Source organism: Thamnophis elegans, chromosome 2, assembly GCF_009769535.1.
Source record: "Thamnophis elegans isolate rThaEle1 chromosome 2, rThaEle1.pri, whole genome shotgun sequence".
Taxonomy (NCBI): domain Eukaryota; kingdom Metazoa; phylum Chordata; class Lepidosauria; order Squamata; family Colubridae; genus Thamnophis; species Thamnophis elegans.
In genome coordinates, this window is record NC_045542.1 from 129673147 (window position 1) to 129687264 (window position 14118).

Below are 14118 nucleotides of genomic sequence, written 5' to 3' on the forward strand. Positions count from 1 at the left end.
GTGTTCGCTTTGAATACTGAAGATACTAATTCACTATTAGCTTTTGATACCTTTAATTTACCCTTCTTGCCCAAACACTTAGAAGTTAGAGACTTGTTGAGAATTTCTACACACACACACAGACACACCCGAGACAAAAAAGGTTCGCCATCACTGCCATATAGGAATAATAAAAAAATAAAATAAATGAAAAAACAAATCAAAATATTTGTTACGTCAATTGTCTACATGTTCGATGTATTTCTTGCTATTGCTTCTCCCAGCAAGCATTTCAACCCATATCGGCAGGTAGTTCTCAGTTTATGACCACAATTGTGTCCAAAATTTCTGTTCCTAAGCAAAACAGTTAAGTGACTTTTGCCCATTATGTGACTTTTCTTGCCACAATTGTTAAGTGATGCACTGCAGTTGTTAAGCTTGATTGTTAAGTGAATCTGGCTTCCCTGTTGACTTTGCTTGTGAAAAGGTTGTAAAAGTTGATCACATGACCCCAGGACACTGTAACCATCACAAATACATATCAGTTGCCAAGCGCCTGAATTTTGATCATGTGATCACAATGAGACTGCAACAGTTTGAAAAATGGTCAGAAATCACTTTTTTCAGTGCCGTTGTAACTCCCAATAATCACTAAACAGTTGTTCAACATATTCAGAATATTAAATTTTGTCTAGTGCTCCTCCAGCCTCTACATCTTAACTTCTTTTATGCAGCTATTAATTATCCTGTGTGTGTTAGACTTTCTTCATAAAAACAGAACTTAAAAGACTTATATTATGCTGCAACAAAATAATTAATTATCTGAAACATTAATTTTAGTTGCTTATTTTAATGCAAAAATAATACTTTCACAATTTCTCTACAAGGCTATTGTACATTATCTGCTTTTTCTAAAATATTTCTTTGCAAATTATATGGGCATAATGCAATTTTTCTTCCTATTTTCTTTATTTTTGCTTAATAAAATATGAAATAGGCAGTCTATGAAAATCCTCTTGCACTTTAAAAATATGCACTCACTGGGTGCCAACAAAGTATATTGTTATTTTATTTGGGGGGAGGAGCTGAAGAACTAGCTAAATGTTAATTAGCAATATTTATAAAACATTACTCCCCAAAATGTAATTTTCCTTGTGAAAATTGGAAGTTAAGGATTGTTTCACTTCCAGTTGGAAAGAAAATGCATAATGCAAGTAAGGCATAAGGGAATATTTTAATAATATTTTATTCTATAAGGCAGTATAGCAATGCAATGTGCCTTGTATTCTATAAATTAAAAAAACAATTAATATAAATAAATTTAGCATATAAAACAGAAAAGCATTGCCAATCACAGCTGTTTTAAGTAAATAGCATAAGACTGTTCATCTGCTGCTTAAAAAAATAATACACAATACAACAAAAATTAATTACCAGCAAATTTATCAACAACTTTGATAGTTAACTCTAACTGGGGATTCAGCTACATTATTGCCAGTCATATAGAACTTTCAAACTGATTATTTATTTTATTGGCCCTGAACTGTTGTTCGTGTCATGGGACCAATGTATTTCTCTTTTTTTTTCTTGTTTGGATTGCAAATATCATATATTGATGTTGCCTCCTACCCCAATTCAGTGCAAATATTTTCCTGGAAATCAACCCACCTTAATGTAAACCAAATTGTAAAATCTAAACTTGAAAAGCTTTGTTTCTTTCTTTCTTTCATTCATTCATTCATTCATTCATTCATTCAGCCACCCATCTTATCAGATGGTAGGGCAACATTGATATGCACAATGTAATAAATGCCTAACTCACTTAGTCTCCCTTTTATTATACAAGATGTATCAGTTCAATTGACAATACAAAGGATATTGGAAATAATTGAAGGACTGATTCTACCCATCAGCTGGAAACATGGGCAAAAATTGGTGTATTATGGGTGTTTGTTGAATATTGATCTATTCAACAAAAACAGAAAAACAATACAGATTTTTTTAATTAAAATCGTAGAGATTCATAATAAACCTATGTTTTGTAGGCTTTCATGATTTGGTACAAAACTGCCACTTTAGATGATGTTTTCTTTATTAAATAAACAAGCAACATCTTTATTTGGATTTTGATCTTCCAACCAAACTTTGAAAGCAAAATTTGCAATTTAATTTAAAAGTCTGTGTTCCATTGCTTCTCTACCCATATTTTAGAGAGAAAAAAAGTATACCACTTCTCTTTGTTAAGCAACCTTTCAGGCTATATTATTTTCTCTATTCCAAAATGTTAATAGCCTATATCCATGTTTCTAAATATTCTTAACCACCACTATCTAGCTACATTGAAGAACTTACATTTCTTGTTTTTCTAGTCAGAGTTTTTGCTGACCTGTAATATGTACCTAAATTTACACAATTCAGAAAACCCCAGAGGACATCTGGCTAGAATAATAGTTAAACGTGTTTCTTGAACTTTAGAAATAACATATTTTAGCTAATGCAAGTTATTCTTCACACACAATATTATAAATAAGAATATCACCCAAAAAGATTTCACAACACTTTGACTTCTTTCCTTTGTGTTTGGTCCATGAATGTCTTTATTAACTTTGGAAAGGAATGGAACAAGGATGAGTGTAATTCTTTTCATGGAACTTTATCCTGGTTCCTTAAGATTTAATATATTGGCTTTCTAGACAGGATGATCATGAATCTCCCCACGCTTGGTCCATCCTGGCCAAAAGAATTTGCATCTTCTTAGAGTTTTTCATGCCCCATATGATAGGAAAAGAGAATCAGGTTGTTCTAATGGTTAAACCTCCAGGCTAGAAACCTGGAGAACATGACTTTTATCCTGCCTTAAGCACAAAGCCCGTTGGAGACTCTGAAGAAGGGGCGCTGGGATTGTTGTCTGCACTTGGGAAAAGCAGTGGCAGTCAGGCAAAAATTATTCCCTTTTCCCCAAGGCCAAGTCTGCTAAAGCTTTCCCCTCAAAGTTTACAGCCCCATAAACTTGAGAGGTGGTAGGCCCATTCATTTATTAATTCCACCCACTTGCAGTTTACTCACAAGCATCCTCGCTGCCTTCAAGCTACCTGGCTAATTAAGCCAAAAATGCTCATGGCCAGAGGAAGCCTCATTTTCCCCAAGCTTACAGAAGTGAACACTAAGATAAAGAGGGGGGTGTTTGTAGGAGAACAGGAGATAGTAAAACAGTAAGCAGGTGGGGAAGTGGGAGAAAGCCAGAAAAGGAGCACTCATACTGAGGTAACATCTCATCACAACTAGTGCAAGAACTTTAGGAGGCAGGCAAAGGTTGCATGCCATTTTACAGACTGCCATTATGTTTGCTTGAAGGACTGAGTATTAAAGATGTATTTATGTGGCTACATTGACTTGCAAGGCCTAGGAGGGTAGAGTTAACCCAGAACAATAATCTGTGATTGGGCAAGGTATGTGCCACAATAAAGTATTGTGTACATAAGTACTATGCTATGGTGTGTCCAGTTCTTGGGAAATGAAGAACCCTCACGGGGACTTTGGGCCACATCCTCTCTCTATATAGAGGAACAAAATTGGATACATAGGAAGAAAATTCTATAGCCAGATAACGTATAACCAGGAACAGTCTTAGATTTCTGTCTATGTCACCTTGATCCAGATTAAGTCTGCTTTAAAAACAGGTCAGATCTGAAATGGAAGCTCACTTATCAGTCATATGTTATCAATGCCTGATAAGTAAGCCATCTCAGAGCTAGGGAGCTGTGTGGATGACCCCAAAGTCTCTTTGACACCATGTTTCTATTATTTCAGTGTCTATCATGATGCTTTTTCTTTGCTCTTATTTTTGCAGATATTGTGTGTGACTACCTTATGTAGGCGGTAGGTTTGTGGTTATAAAACTTTCGATACACTGTGGCAGATTCCATAGCTTTAGCAATTAGACATAAAAAACATGCAATAAATGAAATGTTTATTCCATTCCCTGCCAAAGTGATTTAAAGGTTAACTAAGTTTAGTAGATAGTAATTTCAAAGGCAGTAAATTATGTTGAACTTTCATTCAATCATGTGTCTATATTTATATCTATAGTACATTCTGTATCCATGCCTTCCTCCGCCTGGATGTTTGCATATTAGTTAAGCAAGACAGTGAAATTACTATGTTATGCGATGAACATTTAAAGAATATTTTTGAGTTGAATTTCTTGCGTTCACTTATTTTTGCTTTTTCCAGTTCCCAAACATGGTTTGTCTTTATTAATTCTCTTATTTTATATTTCCCCTTTTTTATTATTTAAAGCCAAACCTCACTGGGTTCAATTGATAAAAGATGTTGAAGCTGCAGTGGAGGACACATATACTGGGAGTGCAGAGCAAATGGTAAACCTAAGCCTTCCTACAGGTGGCTGAGAAATGGAGAACCTCTAGCATTAGAGGTAATGTGTTTTTGTTGTTGATCTTGTTTTGGGAAAAAAATTGTGCACAGGTTACATTGGATGCACATTAGTAGCTTCTTGAATTCACCCAAGTAATTTAAAAAAAGGTAGTTTGTAATACTAGTCAGGTAGTCTTTGGGCAATTCAGTAGTTATTAAAAAAATCAGTGCCATAGCAAATTTTTTCTGCAGTTTTTTTTTTTAAATTATGCATCTTCCTTTTGATGGAAGAGGGAAAAATCAGGAATTTTGAAGGAGGCTGAGAAAATGCATGTGAACGTCTTGTTTTCATTATTTAATCTTCTCCGTAGTGTATTTCAAATTGTTTGTCTTCCTGTGTTAAAGCATGAGACAAGAAGGCATCTTAAGGGAATTCTTCCATGGCTGTCTTTCAAAACAGGAAGCATGAGCAGTCGGGGAAGCTCCCATATATAACAGAATGCAAAAACACCAGCTGCTTCTTGCCATGTTGCAACATTGTTCAGATGTAATATTGAGGCAAGCTGAAAAAGATCCCCAAAAAGCATTCTGAAGAAAGATTTGTGCATTCTGTAACATGAAAAAAACCCGTAACTTTTTTGCAGCGGAGAAAAAAAAATACTTGTTTAGCCTGCTTTAAATTAAATTGGTGATCTGGGCAGGGTGCTAATCAAACTGACCCCATTCAAATCTATCATTATATAATGTAGATATATTGATAGACAGCTTTAGTTTTAAAAAATAAATGGGAAAGAGGAAAGACAGAGAAGGCCATCTGTTAAGGCAACTTTTTGGCATCAGTCATGAACATCACAGTATTCCCAAGATAGCTGTTTAGGCAACTGTTTATGTGCTCATAAACACGGTGGCTCAGTGGCTAAGACACTGAGCTTGTCAATCAGAAAGGTCAGCAGTTCGAATCCCTAGTGCCACATAACAGAGTGAGTTCCCGTTACTTGTCCCAGGTCTGCCAACCTAGCAATTCAAAAGCATGTAAAAATGCAAGTAGAAAAATAGGAACCATCTTTGGTGCGAAGGTAACAGCGTTCCATGCGTCTTCGGCATTTAGTCATGCCAGCCACATGACCACAGAGACATCTTTTGACAGCGCTGGCTCTTTACGCTTTGAAACGGAAATGAGCACCACCCCTAGAGTTGGAAACAACTAGCACATATGTCTGTGGGGAACATTTGCCTTATCTTGTGTGTTTGTGGTATATAGAACAATAGAGAGTTGTTTTAAAAACTTTTCCAGAGTCATCAGAACTCCCTGTCTCTTCTGTGTTTATAAGTCTAAGATTAAAATCGTATGTGATGTTGCACATTTTAATTATATTTTCCCGGTATTTGTAGCATGATAAAATAAACTAATTTCTTTTACAACATAAAGATGTTCGTATTTTGAAATAAGTTGGGAAGTTATAAACAAAAGAAATGTCAGGGTGCCCACAAGTTGAAACAGTGCCTGTAAATCACTTCTACTATGATTAAGATTTAAAAACAATTTTTTAGTCCACTAGCAATGCTGTTCTTTCAGAATAGCACAGGAACAAACAGAAGTATCCCTTTTCAAATCGTGATGAATGGATTTTCCCACCTGTGAGATCTTGGGAAGAGAGGACCATAAAGCAAAAATAAATCAAGAAAAATGAAGCAGTGTTCTTTTTAGCTTATGTCCATGCGCTAGTAACAGTAATTTTAGGGGTCATTAAGGTTATTAGATCCATTGTATAAAAAAAGTTACAACTCTTGATTTTAATGTCCATTGACATATTTGTACAGCATTATATTTTCTTCTATCCTGTCTCCTGTATAGAGGCAGATAATCCAAAAATAAATCTCTTCAGTTTAGCAACCTCTGCACAATATGAACTTCGATAAATATGATACATCAAAACTAGTATCATTCTCCTGTCATTTTTCAGAAAAATATGTCACTAGTATTTAAGGACATATTTGCTCTTTTCCATAACTTCTGCTTTATTCAAATAATTATGGAATGTGAGATTGTAAGTGACCTTGGACATTATATGGTCTAAACTCACTGGTCAGTACAAAAAAGTAGTACTATAACTTATTCAACAAATGTTAATCTATCCTCTGTTTATATCTTGAGCAAAGGAGATCCAGGCTCCCCAGGGAGATGCCGTTCCATTGTGGAATAGCTTTAACCAATAGGACATTTTAGTTAAGTGCATTCAAAATCTATTTTTGTAATTTAAACTCATTCTTTTTTTCTCTGCCTCCTGAAACTACTCTGAACAATTCTGCCCTGTCTTTTGTATGACAGCACTTCACATATTTGATAGCAGCATCATGTCTCTTTGCAATCTTCTTTTCTCCAGGCTAAAAACACACAATGATTACAGGTATTCCTTATAAGTTTGTCCTAACTGGCTATTCCTGATTGCTGTTGTCTGGACATATTCCAGTTTGTTAGTGTCCTTCTAAAAATGCAGTGCCCAGAACAGAATGCAGCATTCTAGGTGTGGCTTGGTTTATGAGGAATAGAGAGGAATAGTGATTTCTTGACATTGTACTTCTGTTGAGGAAGGCTAGGATTGCATGTGCTCTTTTGCAGCTTTGTCACACTCATGGATCAATTTGTGAGGCACACAAATACTTTTGGTGTGGATTACTGCCCAATATAATACTTCATCCTTTAGTCATCCTTTAATTTTTCTGTTCAATGTGGTTTACATTGAAATTCATCTTACTAGCTCCTGTCCATTATTACAGTTTCTCAATGTATTCCTGAGTCTTGATACTAACTTCTGATACTTGCTATCCCATTATTTTTGTAATACAGTTTGCTTCTGGGTTCAATTCAAGGTGTTGGTTTACCTTTAAAGACCTTCACAGCATGGGATTCAGGTTATCTGAGGAACCATCACATCCAATTGGATTAACTTCCCACTCACTCCATGTGAAGAAGCTTTCTATAAACCCCATCAGCCAAGGAATTCCTAGTAGGGTCTAGGAAAAGAACCTTCTCTGCTGTGGCCCCTGCCTTCTAAACCTCTTCCCACCAGAAGTGAGATTTCCCTCTATCCTTCTGGCTTCCAAAAGGGTCTTAAAACACTAGCTCTGCTGGTTGGCTTGGTGCTCTCGTGGGGATGTCCTCTGCTGGTTGGTTAAGTGAGAGAGAGAGACAAAACCCTACCCCTATACCCATGATGGCGAAACAGTGCCATGTGTGCACGTAGAACCATTTGTCCGGGCATGCGAGGTGTTGCCTTGTCAGTGAACTTCAGCCTTCTTCTTGGCTGAAGTCAACTGACAGGGCAGTTGACTTCTTTTGAGGTCATTTTTCACCCTCCGGAGGCTTCAGGAGCTTCCCTAAAGCCTCCGTAGCTCGAAAAACTGGCCCTATGGGCAAACCAGAAGTTCAGAAGGCCCCTGAAGGCTCTGGAGGATGAAAAATGGCCCTATGGCAAACTGGGAAGTCACTTCCTGTGTTTTAGTTTAACTTGGTCTAGGATGGTTGCAGCCTCCCCATTGAAACTATGGTTGAATCTGTCCAGGATTGTGAGATTAAATATTTTCCATCCTGTCTTTGACTGCTAGTTGCTGTTAATAGATGCGCTCTGCTGGTCTTCTTCCTCACCACGCTATCAAAAATTGAGTTCATTGGCATCATTTTTATAAATCTATGCAGCCAATTGCATTCTATTCTAAATGTTCACAAGCTCATTGCTTAATAATCTATTCCAGGATTTTGTTTGCAATTTACATCAAACTAGGTCCATCCCACACCCCTTTGCAAAAATTGGAACACACTTGCCCTGCTCTAGTCTTCTGGCACTATACCCATTGTCTTCTGAAAATGTTCATCGTCCATGATTTCTGAATGATCATACAAAAGTCTATGGATATGGTAGCTACAAGCTCCTTTTAGACTCTTAGATTTTATAGTTGATTGCATGAATTCCTTGTTTTCTAACCGAACTATACCAGCTTATCTTTTTATTCTTCTCCAGCAGCATCTGTTAACATTCCTTTACACATTGACCATTATGTGACCTGCTGCATGGCTGTTAATTCTAATGTTCTTATTCAGTATTTGTCTGAACTTGATGGATTGGTTTCCTGTGACCTTCTATGTGTAATTTTTATCTCTGGTAACTGATATCCAGACCTGATCAGGTTATTTCCTTTTTGCCTTTCTATGTATGTTTACATATTCTTAGGTTCAAATTCCTTTAGTTGACTTCTCCCACTATATTATTTCTCATATGTAACATTTACTTACACTGGATTGCCACTCCCTTTGTTTTTCAGTTGTTCTGCTTAGTTCCATTTCTGTTCATGAACTCCATGTACTTTAAGCTTATAATAGATTCTTCAGGGAAGAAGACTGAAGCAAAACAGTTCTGCCCCCACTTCAATATTTTCTCTTAGAAGTAGACCCATCCCTCATTTTTTCCAGGCCCCCCTATTTACTACAGAGTAAAGTCCGGACATTTTTTGTGACAATTTTCTTCTTTTGTTTTATCTTCCTTTGTTAGTTTAAATTCCTTTTGTGCTTTAGCCTACTTTTTTCCCTGCAGATATTAACTACTTGGCTGTTACATCCATCTTCCATTTCATATGCAGAATAATAGAGTTGAAAGGGACCTTGAAGGTCTTCTAGTCATACCCCCTGTTCAAACAGGAGACCCTATACCATTCCAGACAAATGGCTACCTAACCTCTTTTTAAAAACTTCCAATGTTGGAGCACCCACAACTTCTGGAGGCAAGTTGTTCCACTGATTAATTGTTTTCACTGTCAGGAATTTCTCCTCAGTTCTAAGTTGCTTTTCCCTTTGATTAGTTTCATCTATTGCTTCTTGTCCTGCCTTCCAGTGCTTTGGAGAATAGCTTGACTCCCTCATTGTGAGAATTCCTTTGTGGCAGCTCCTCAAATTGGAACACAGTTATCATGTCACCCTAGTTCTTCTTTTCACTATACCAGACAAACCCAGTTCCTGCAACCGCTATTCATATCTTTTAATTTCCAGCCCCCTCATCTTTGTTGCCCTTCTCTGCACCCTTTCCAGAATCTCAGAGAAGAGCAACAAAGATGATGCATGTTTTTTTAAAAAAATTGGATCAATCAAAAACACCTTGGCACCCACAATGGATCATTAAGCTACTTCCTTTTAAAAAGGAATGAAATTATTCTCCCAGTATTGGTTTCTGAGGATGAAACAAACTTTAAATATTGACTTCAAATTTTGTCAGCTGTTTTTCTGTTAAGTTTTATCTAGACATCTATTCCCATGAAATATACTAAGTTGAACATTATGATTCAATAGACTAGAATAGAATAACAGAGTGGGAAGGGACCTTGGAGGTCTTCTAGTCCAACCTCCTGCTTAGCCATTTCATACAAATGGCTATCCAACATCTTCTTAAAAACTTCCAGTGTTGGGGCATTCACAACTTCTGGAGGCAAGCTGTTCCACTGATTAATTATTCTAACTGTCAGGAAATTTCTCCTCAGTTCTAAGTTGCTTCTCTCCTTGATTAGTTTCCATCCATTGCTTCTTGTTCTGCCCTCAAGTGCTTTGGAGAATAGTTTGACTCCCTCTTCTTTGTGGCAACGCCTGAGATATTGGAACACTGCTATCATGTCTCCCCTAGTCCTTCTTTTTATTAAACTAGACATACCCAGTTCCTGCAACCGTTTTTCATATGTTTTAGTCTCCAGTCCCCTAATCATCTTTGTTGCTCTTCCCTGCACTCTTTCTAGAGTCTCCACATCTTTTTTACATTGTGGCGACCAAAACTGAATGCAGCATTACAAGTGTGGCTTTACCAAGGCATTATAAAGTGGTATTGACACTTCACATGATCTTGATTCTATCCCTCTGTTTATGCAGCCTAAAACTGTGTTGACTTTTTTGGCAGCTGCTGCACACTGCTGGCTCATATTTAAATGGTTGTCCACTAGGTTTCCAAGATCCCTCTCACAGTTACTACTATTGAGCAAGGTACCACCTATACTGTACCTGTGCATTCTGTTTTTCTTGCCTAAATGTACAACCTTACTTTTTTCACCATTGAATTTAATTTTGTTAGATAGTGCCCAATGTTCAAGTTTGTCAAGATCCTTCTGTATCTTAAGCCTATCTTCTGGAGTGTTGGCTATTCCTGCCATCTTGGTGTCATCTGCAAATTTGATGAGTTCCCCATTTATCCCCTCATCCAATTCATTGATGAAGATGTTAAAGAGTACTGGGCCTAAAACAGAGCCTTGTACTCCACTGCATACCTCCCTCCATGTAGATGCAGTTCCATTGAGGACTACACGTTGAGTGTGGTTGGTCAGCCAGTTACGAATCCATCTGGTGGTGATGCTGTCTAACCCACATTTTTCTACTTTGTCTAGTAGTAGGTTACGGTCTACCTTATCAAATGCCTTGCTGAAGTACAAGTAAATTATATTGACGGCATTCCACTGGTCCATTAATTTTGTCACTTTGTTGAAGAATGCAATAAGATTAGTCTGGTATGATCTGTTTTTGACAAACCCATGTTGGCTTTTGGCTATTACTTCTAGGTGTTCGCTAATTCATTGCTTGATTATCTTTTCCAGAATCTTCCTTGATATTGAGGTCAGGCTGATAGGTCTATAGTTTCCTGGATCTATTTTTTTTTTCTTTTTTGAAGATGGGAACCACATCAGCTCTTTTCCAGTCCTCTGGCAGTTCCCCGGTGCTCCAGGATCTCTGGAAGATATAGTTCAGTGGTTCTGAGATCTCGTCTGCCAGTTCCTTCAGAACACTCAGGTGTAATGCATCTGATCCTGGTGATTTGAACTTGTCTAGGGTAGACAGGTGCTCACTTACCATTTTCTTCCCTATTTCAACTTGTGTTCCTAATATGATTTTTGTGGTGCTGTATTTGGTAGGTTGGACTGTTTTTTCCCTTTGTGTAAAGACAGATACAAAAAAATTAGTTAAATAGTTCTGCTTTCTCCGTTTCTTGTCACATTCTTGCCATTTTCTCCCAGCAATGGACCAATTGTTTTTCTTGTTTTTAACATGTTGAAAGAAGCTTTTTTTGTTATTTTTTTACTTTTGAGGCAATCCTTTCTTCATTGTGAGCCTTAGCTTTCCTTACTTCATCTTTACAGGCTCAGGATTTGTTTCTGATATTCTGCCTTAGTTATGTCCCCCTCTTTCCACTTTTTATCTTTATTCTTTTTGTCTTTCAATTTGTCATAGAGTTCTATATGCTTATAATTCTTCATTAGAGAATTCAGCTTTCAGAGTACACATCAATGCCAAAAACCACTTTAAATACTAAGTCTGGTACTAGCTTTATCTCCATTTGGAAACAATTTATAAACTATATTTCTTCACATACCCTTCTGCTATGTAACTTTAAAACTTCTGATTTTGATTGTTGGTCATAAAGTTAAGTATGGTTGCTATAGTAAAGGTAAATGAGTCCCTGCAGATTTTATTCTGCTAGTCATTGCCAACTATGTGGGTCATGGTGCTCATCTCCATTTCAAGGGCCATTGAGACAGTACTGTCTGAAGACATTTCTTCAGTCAAGTGGCTAGCATAATATCATGCTGGATTGTTACCATCCTACCAAAGTTGTACCTGTTTAGCTACTCGTATTTGTATGCTTTTGAACTGCTAGATTGGCAGGAGCTAGGGAGAGTATTTGGAGCTCACCTGGTCATACCGCACTTGGCATTCTAATCTTATCTTAATCTCTGAGCCATTGTTCCACCACCATCGTTGCTATATATGAGTTACGAATTCTTATTCATTTAGTTCTTTTTCATCAACTTCTTTCTTTGATTCTCTTATTAGTTTTTAGAGAGCTAAACTATTGTATCTATGTTTTTTTCAGTCTAATATTATACTTATCATTTTTAAGTACTGGTTTTTGAGAAATTTCCAATCCATCTATTCCACCTTTGACCTGAAAATTTCTGTCCATGAGATCTGTGTACTTCTGTAAGCTAATTATAAAATGTTATTCTGAAATCTGTACATGTAGCTGTTTCATTTCTTGTAATATCTTGTAGTCAAATGTGATTTTTACTTTTTCCCCAATTTTTTTTTTATTGTTTTACTTCTTTCATCAGATGCTAACAATAGATCAGGATCAAGTCTGGAATAGTGAATGATCTTTTCTCTTCTACAACTTAAGAGTAAAACAGCAAGACTGTAACAAGAGTCTTTAGATTTAGCCCAACAGATATTTAGAGGAGCCCAAAAAGATGGCATAGAGCTAGCCTCTGTTGTTAAAACCTCCCTCTAAAGCCACTTTTTAATTTTTTACTATCTCTCTTACTTTTTTTTATTCCATTTTATTTAATTTTATTCTGTTGGAGATCTATATTTTTCCTGTTTTTACTGGATACTGGTATTTTTATCATCTCCACCATGGGGAAAAGAAAGAAGAGAAATTGCTTTTCCGTTCCCCGCTCATGCGGCTCACAGGCTCACGATGCCCTTGGCTCTATGGTTGTGGGTTACAGAGTGTACAACCATAGAATGTACTCCCAGAGCAGCATCATCATCCGTTGCAGCTTCCAAAGCACGGAGGTAGGATACCATTCTTGGAGAATGCTCTATGGTTGTACACTACCATAGAGCGTACTCCCAGAGCGGCATCCATTCTCCGTGCTTTGAAAGCTGAAAAAAAAACAAGCGGAGGGTGGCGCCAACAGCAGATGCCCTGGCTCTGCAGGTACTGTAGAGTTAGCTAAGGGCATCATGAGCTTGCAAGTCATGCAAGCAGGGAGCGGAAAAGCCACTAGCGCAACCTTCTCTCCAGCCATGCAGAGCCCCATTCATTCACCTAGGGGCATTCTGAAGGCGCCAAGTCATGGGAGGTGGAGGGCAGCGAACAGGCGCTCGTGTTGCTTGGTGACTTCCGGGTACCGCTAGGTCAGGGGAAAAGGGGGTTGCTGGGTGGCTGCTTGCGAGCGTGCTCACCTCATGGCTGCTGTGTTGCTGCTGCAACAGCACAACACAGCCATTCAACCCTGAGGCTGTGCCTGGCTCTTCGGGAGCCTGGTTGTAAGGGAGCAGCCTCCAGGCAACCCCCCTTCAGCTGGGCACAGCACCACTGACCGACCTAGCGGTACCCTGAAAGCAACAAGCAACGCAAGTGCCTTTGCCCCCACCTCGTTCCGACGGCTAGGCACCTTCGGGATACCGCTAGTGCTCTGCCTGGTTGGAGGGGGGGATTGTCCAGGGAGCTTATTTTCAGGGGGGGGGCTAATATTTTTGCCCACCCGAAATATGTGGCAAGACTTTAATTTCAGGACAGGTCATATTTTCAGGAAAACGGTAGAGGAAAACGGAGATCCAAAGTACAGATAGTCTCTCCCTTAGTCATCTTCTACAAATGTGAAAGGCAGTTAATTCATTTGCAGGTTGAACGGCTCCCATCCAGGAGAGATTTTTAAATGAATCCTTCTATCATTCAAACATTTTATTCTTGGCAGCATGTTGTTCAGAGTGCAGCCTTCTTTGAGCAAGTTTGAGAATTTTCTACTACCTGTGTTTAACACAAAGAGAGTTAATAATAACTGATCTTGGCAATAAGAGTGCTTTAAATTACAGTTTAATTGTAGCAACATAAAAGTAGGTAACTCCAAGGATGTTCTATCACTACTGTCCTTGAGAAGAGATAACAAAGTAATCTGTACCATAGAAGGTCAGTTTTCTGAAGAACATTACGGACAAAACTGATTAACTCTTTGAGT

The 14118-nt window shown here is 37.9% G+C and overlaps 1 protein-coding gene across 1 annotated transcript in view; it reads left to right on the forward strand.

The window, feature by feature from the left end:
- The window catches only part of LOC116524011 (contactin-3-like), a 109168-nt gene that overhangs the window by 32370 nt on the left and 62680 nt on the right, over positions 1-14118 (forward strand). The window contains 2 exon segments of the mRNA XM_032239109.1: positions 4279-4329; positions 4332-4414. Of these exon segments, the coding sequence (XP_032095000.1) occupies positions 4279-4329; positions 4332-4414 (134 nt within the window).